The sequence below is a fragment of the Centruroides sculpturatus genome, unplaced genomic scaffold (genome assembly GCF_000671375.1).
Source record: "Centruroides sculpturatus isolate CEXI.00-Female unplaced genomic scaffold, Cexi_2.0 scaffold296, whole genome shotgun sequence".
NCBI classification, from domain to species: Eukaryota; Metazoa; Arthropoda; class Arachnida; order Scorpiones; family Buthidae; genus Centruroides; species Centruroides sculpturatus.
The window spans coordinates 419,224-426,495 of record NW_019384990.1 but is presented as its reverse complement, the minus strand read 5'-3'; the positions used below and the strand labels follow the sequence as shown (position 1 = coordinate 426,495).

The window sequence follows — 7,272 nt, the reverse complement described above, 5'->3', positions numbered from 1 at the left end:
AAATAATTGCTTGTTAAATTCGCATCTAACCGCGCGACTTTGATTCAGAGGCAAGTGTCTTCTCTGTCTCTCCCTGTAGTTAAGCCCCTGATACTAAATTTAAGCGTAACTCTCGATTCAACCTTGAAATCTAGATAGAACCCGGTTCTATCTACACGAAATATTTAACTAGTTAAAGTGAGGATGAGAGAGATTCTTTCTCATGGACAATATGGCTCTTGTGACAAAGTTTGGACAACCCTGTTATACAATACAATATAATATAATAATATATATATTCAGGAAATCTGCTGGCCAGGTAGTTAAGGCCTCAGCCTACCTCACTGGGAAACAGGAATCGAATCTGGACGAGCAACTCTCTATAAATTTTACATGGATGGTCCATCAGAACATATCGCCGCCACCATTTTGGGTCTGGCCGAACCCACGAACGGCATAGGAAAATGTGGGCCTGATCAACGGGCTAGCCACGTGTAATATGCTATGTTTTCTTATGGCTGATGCTATTTTTCCATATAAATTCCTTCTGGTAGGCCTCCCCCATAACAATGTTGCATTGCCAAATAAATCCCTTTGTTTACATTATACATATTTATCCTAATTAACAATTAATTAAAATATATTCAGGATTTATTAATCGCATTTAATAATAATAAAAGCCTTACACTGTCGTCTTCAGGTGTATTAATATCAAAAATATTATTAATTATAGTCCATGGTAATTGGAATAAATCTTTAAAACTATTCAAAGTCACAGGCTCAGGACTTTCACTATCCTTAATAAAAGAAATTCCTACAAAAAAAATAATAAGTTTTTCCTTATTTTAATTTAAAATAATTCTAGAAAATGTTCAAGAATTATAGAAAAGGTTAATTACCAATTATTACAATGCCAAAAATTAAATTCTTCATCCCTTTACTTTGTATGTTACCGGTGGACTTGTTAATCAGGTAATAAATTGTTACCTCGCAAGTAATTATAAATGCGTAAATTCGTCACACCTGTTTTCATTTTGAAATATAAAAACAGGTGTTTAGATGGAGAAGGAATTTTCTGGCAATTATTTAAAACTATTTCAACTAAAATTTGAAAAAAATACACCCTTTAAACCTGTATATTCGGATAAATACAGTCAAACCAGTCGAAATACAGTCGAACCTTTAAACAACGGCCACTGACTAGAACATAAAAACCGGTTGCCATTTGGAGGTTATTTGTGTTTAAAAAATTCCTGGAATAAAAATGGCCGCTGTTTAGAAGTAGAAGCTGTTGAAAATGGGCGTTATCGGAGATTTGACTGTAATTATTTATTGCGACATCGTCACAATGCCGGGTTGCAATTTTCAATTTATTTAATTTAAAATGTATGCTCTCTATCTGAAATTAGTAGTAAAAGGGTAGAAACCTCTACAGAGCCACAAGATTTCTTCGGGCTTGGGAAAAAAATCCCCAGCTTCCGTCTCACAACTGGCAACTGTGACTAGAATCGTCTAGGGAAGAAAAAAGTGTGCCATTAAACAGGGTGATAATCATATCCCGTGTAGCATTTAAACACTTGTTTTGAGAAAGTAGCCAACTTCACAGAATCCTAATCGAAATGGCTTTTTACGCTTGATACTCTCTTTAGTTTGAAGTGAGGATCGATTACCTTCATTCCTCGATTGTCTCACTTCGATGCAACGATCTTTTTAATCTCATCAAAGTCATTGCAAAGATTCTCCGTGTCCAGTGAGTTTTTAAGTAGGGCTGCTGCTTTGTTAATTTCTTGCTTGGGAGATTGCAACGTGTTTGATATCAGGATCAATAAAAGAATTTTGGTGGCCGAATGGATAAAATCTCTAAACACTGGTCGTGGGTTCGATCCTCACCAACGGAATGACCATGAGGATTTTCCGGCTTTTCACCGCGTTTCCAGCATCTAAACAGGGATCAATTTTCTACAAAAGTCTCCTCTCGGAAGGCAGATTACCCATGTATTGCGTTACCGTGTTCCATGGCATCACACCTGGCTGAATTCATGATTGATATGACTAAAAAGACTTACAACGAGAAGTTGCAGTTTTAATTTAGGTCTGTGTAGGCTATTCTTTTTATGTAATGAAGTAATGTCTGAAGCATACGAGCAAGACATTTGTTTTTATAGCTCTTTTCGCCACGTGGACACTAAAAGGACCTCTTTAGCAAGCCCATTACCACTCGACCATCTGGCCTTCGATAAGACAAGTGTTTATACATAGTTACTAATTGTTCACCTTTAAAAATATTTTTTTAAAAATAACTAATAATTAAATTTCGTTTTAAAAATTTTTATTCAATTTTAAATTACAATTTTATATTATTATAAAAATAATAACATGTGCTTCAAAGATTTCATATATATATATAGCCAATGAAACTGTCGGTTAGTAATACGTAATATATTTAAAGAATGTACTGTATTATAAAACTGTTAAAATATAAAATTACTTAGTGTTTTGTATTTGAACAGCGAACAGCCAAGGTCTGTTTGAACAGTATTTTCAGGAAAATGAAGTTTTATGTGTTGAATTTTTTAGCTGTTCTTCTTGTTTCAGGTATGTTCTATTATATTATTGAATTTTATAAATTAATTCTTGATTTTCCTGAGTTTTTAATTACGTACGCAAGTGCTGCTGAGTTATTTTTTAAGTTTTTTTAAAAGGTAAATGTGTGGACTAATGAAGCATGATGTATGGAAATGTATTTAAGCATTTATAATTTGACAAAATATGGTAAATTATAATGGAAACAGAAAAAACAAACAAACAAAATTTGCTATAATTTACTTTATTTAATTAATTTTAGTTGTTACTAAATATAAAATCAATAAGAAAATTTGAAATTTATATTATTATAAAATATGGTACGTAAATTATTATTTATTGTTTTATATTTTAAGGATTTCCACGTCAGATCGGAGGAGCGGAATTTGGAAAATTGGTATGATTTAATGAATTAAAATATGGGTTAGATTGATGGGATATGGCAACGCAATACGTGCGATCTACTAAGGTGGGGTGCCTCTCAGGAGGAGGGGACTAGCCTCTATTTCGGTAATTGTTCGTGGAGTGTGGCAAACTAACATGTGGGCGATATGCCAAGGAGGATGACTCTAGGGAAGACTTTCTATGGAAACTTTCCTAGTTAAGTGTGACGAAAACCCCACAGCTTATCGGTGGGGCTCGAAGCTACGACCACTAGCAGAGTTTAATGGCTTTATCCATTCTAAATATACAATTTAAATATACAATTATTGAATAGGTTTAAATAATTTTACTCCTTTTTAACGAGACTTTTACTTTAGGAAATAAACGATAATGAGGAAGTAACAGAGACAAATAGTAATGAAGTGACTACAGATTATACAGAAACAAATATTATACCCGAAAGAACCACTGAAAGTGGAACAACTGAAGTAGAATATGGATTCACTACCGTAGAAGATAGAGAAACAGAAACAGAACAAACAGAATTTGAAAATGGGGGAACGACTACAGAACCCGAAAGTACTATAACAGAATCTTTTAGTACTTCAACAGTAATTATCGACTCTACAACTGCTACTCAAGATAGTAGCACGGATGGTAGAGAACGTGAAGAAAGTACCACCATCGTAATCGATACGTCTACTTCTAGAGACGATGAATACGATGAAGCAACCGAATTCAACGAAATGATTAAAAAATTTGTATCTTCAATGATGAAAATGATGGTAAGTATTTATATAAACTACTAGAAGATATACGGTAGTAAGGGTAAACATTAAAAGTTTGGTTATTTATCCTACCATTGTTATCTTTAACACGTAGCGTCAAGGAGAATTAAGGGAGGAATGAGGTATCCATACTTCATACTAGCCTAAATTTTCCGCATAGTAAGACAGTAAGTCTAAGAAATTTAGCTCATGTGGGTCAAGATGTTTAGTAGTTCATAGGGGATGGAATCAAAGGTGAGGTGGGTTACAGGTTTAATGGTAGCCTAAATCTTCCTCTGGGTCTCCTAGAGCGTAAGTTTGAAAATTTGGTGCAGAGGAGTCAAAGAGTTTAGGAGTGTGTAGAGAACAAACAAACAAACATTCATTTTATATATTATAGATTATTTTTAATCTATTAATTTTTATATTTATGACTTGTTGTGTAATCTTATTTTTATTTCCTTCTAATTAATAAAGAAAAAACTATTTGAAAATATCTGGCAGAATTGAAATTCGACTTCAATTTACGTAATTTTTCTTTGTAAGTTCAATTATATTCTTGTAATATTATTTAATTTAAATAAAATCAAATATTAAAATATAAACATTTATTTTATTTTCAGAAGAAATTCTGCTTTAATTAACCAACCTATCCTGAGAATTGACATTTAGAAAAATCTTCAACTCTACTAAAGAATGTTATTTAGAAAAATAATAGTAAAACACAATTAAAATTAAAATGTAATGCTTATAAAAATTAAAAAAATTGATTAATGTTTTTTCCTTAAATGCATCAAAGTCACACTTGCATAATTCTATTTTTTGCACAGATTTTAAGACTTTTAACACCTAAATAGAGGCCGTTTTCCGGGAGGAATCGCCATTTTGCATGCCAAGATGGATGCCAAAATTAGCCTTTATCACACAACCCGTACTATACTGAATGTCAAGTAATAACAAGAACTATATACATATATAAAATACTAATCATCATTTTTTTTATTATATATATAAATATTTATTTATTTATTCTTTCCTCCCTGTGGGCACTAGGAGAGCCTCATATAGCAGGCCCATTATGGGTTCGGCCAGGCCATAATGGGGCGACCGGGTGGTGAGGGACGGGGCCCGACATATCCGAACGGACCAACCCCCGAAAAATTCCTGGGTATTCTTGATCCGTCCGGATTCTATTCCGGGTCCCCTAGAGCGGTAGGCTGCCACCTTGACCGTTCGGCCATCCAGCCGTCAATACTAATTATCTATTATCATAGAGATACATATGGAAAATATTACCAATAAAATAATTTATTAAAATTAGTTTCTATAAAATTAATAGTCAAGAATTAAATATATAAACATATTTAATGCTAGATGATATTAATCTTCATTTTCTTACTAAAATAAATTAAGAAATAAATATTAATTTTTAACAAGTGTAAATGTTGAGAGGTGGCGCTGTTAGAGTAGGCCATGTTTGAATCCACGTGTTGCAGATGAATTATCAATTTATAGATAAACTAAATTAATTTATAGAAATGACTGACTATAAAGAAGAACAAAAAAATGAAATAGAAGCCCTTGAATCAATATATCCCAACGAATTAGAAAGTACGTATTGAATTACTCTTTGTTTTGTCGATTATTTACTTTCTTTTATCAAAGTACAAAGTTAAATTAAACTAATGTCATCAAGGATAACGTGATATATGGAAGATTTTGGATTTAAAATTATTTAAATTGGAACATATACGATATGTTTTGTAGCTATGAGAAGTAAAGTCTGTATGAGCTGTAACATCGATTGAATATTTGACGCATTATATGTGTAAAAATACACATTTACAGAATCGATAATTAGGCTCAATTCAAGCTCTGAATGATACGTTTGGGACTTTAACAGCTGTAGATCATGCCTATAGGAGTAAAAAGTTAAAGGATCCGATGGTCTACATGTAACACTTTGCCCTGAAATCAGCCTATCTGGAATTTTAAAAACCCTCAAAAATGGAGTAAAATTTAAAAGTGAAAAAGTCTGGAACTATTTCTGTAAACAATAGTAAAAATAAACTGTTTTCCACTTTAGTAAAAACAGCTAAAAACTCATAAAACGTAAAAAACACCATTGCACTGATTATTTCTGTGGTGCAGTCGGAGTTGTATTGCATGGTCCGTTAAACCTTTTACGTGTTTAACAACGGCCTGGCTGATTTTGGGGAGCTACTGTATATCTGAGGAATGGTAAAATGTACACCATTGGTTACATGGTCTACAGCTGTCTAATTCAGAGCTGCACTTGTATTATAAATTATACACTATAACCCTGATTATCCAAGGTTAATATGGATCAGTGCTACCTCAGATAACTGAAAACTTAAATAAAATGGATGGTTGGCCATTTTAGATTAAAAATTACAAATATAAAATGTTTATATGATCAAAGTTATTACCTCACAAGAACTAGACATGGCACTAAAAGCTGAAAGATTGTTTAGTGTCTATATTTGTATTTATATGGTCTATTTCTTTTAAATCTTTTTTACACCATATTGAATTTAATAATATATAAGAACAACATTTTTCCATCATTTATTGTACAGCTAATATGTATAACAGTTTTAAGAATAGAAATGTGTATTATTATTATTGTCACATTTTAATATAAATGGTTTGTCTCACATTGAAGTTAAATGATAAAAGGTAACAGAAACAAATAATTTTGTAATATATGTTATTTTAAACTTTCTTCTGTTAAATACAGTGTAATTAAACTAATGTATTCACTTATGAATTTACTTTGGATGATGCGAAACGTTAATCGGGGCTCAAATAATTGGGTTCTACTATATATAAATGAGATAAAATGACAATTATTAGTTTATACTATTTAATTAAATTTATTCTGTTTAAGTGTCAGTTATCCAAATGTCATAAATACAATTATAAATAATTGAATAGAGATCTGGGAGTTGAGTGAGTTGCTCTGGTTTATATAAACAGTTCTGGTATTGAATTGTTTTAAAATAAAAACGAAAGGATAATAATACATAGTGGAATAGAAACTGCAGTGTGGTTGGATATCATAACACCTACAACAAATGTGCAGAAGGAAAGAATACTTTTTCCTTTCCAATAGGACCCATAGAAAGAAAAATGGATCCAGATAATTAAATGATGAAAATATAATTTGGTGAAATAATAATATAAAATATTTCTGTTAGCTAGAGAGGGGTTGTTGTTTTTATTTATTTTATATCAAAGAAAGGAATTCTGGCAGCAAGGAAATGGTGTAGAATTATGCAGCATACACTTTGTGATTCTCCTAATTACAATATTTTTTCTTCAGAGAAAATGCTTATCCCTACTAAAACTTTTTTTTTTTTTTTTGAAATATAGTGTAAAAACTTGATTTAAATTTTTGTAATGTTAAATATACTTACCATTGTTCTTACATTATATGGAGAGTTGTTTACATTTGTTTCTGGGAGCACATGGCCAATGATTATGCTATTTGTGTGAACTTCGTTGTTAATAACTTCTTGAGCATCAAAAATGTGCT

At 31.6% G+C, this 7,272-nt stretch overlaps 1 protein-coding gene across 1 annotated transcript; it reads left to right on the top strand.

Moving 5' to 3' along the window:
• The first annotated feature begins 2,485 nt into the window (after nucleotides 1-2,485).
• On the top strand, nucleotides 2,486-4,461 carry LOC111632986. Its single transcript, XM_023377510.1, has 5 exons — nucleotides 2,486-2,574; nucleotides 2,919-2,959; nucleotides 3,324-3,731; nucleotides 4,191-4,254; nucleotides 4,337-4,461. The coding sequence occupies exons 1-4, from the start codon at nucleotides 2,529-2,531 to the stop codon at nucleotides 4,221-4,223; spliced, it is 528 nt and encodes a 175-aa protein (XP_023233278.1). The 5' UTR covers nucleotides 2,486-2,528; the 3' UTR covers nucleotides 4,224-4,254; nucleotides 4,337-4,461.
• Nucleotides 4,462-7,272: the final 2,811 nt, after the last annotated feature.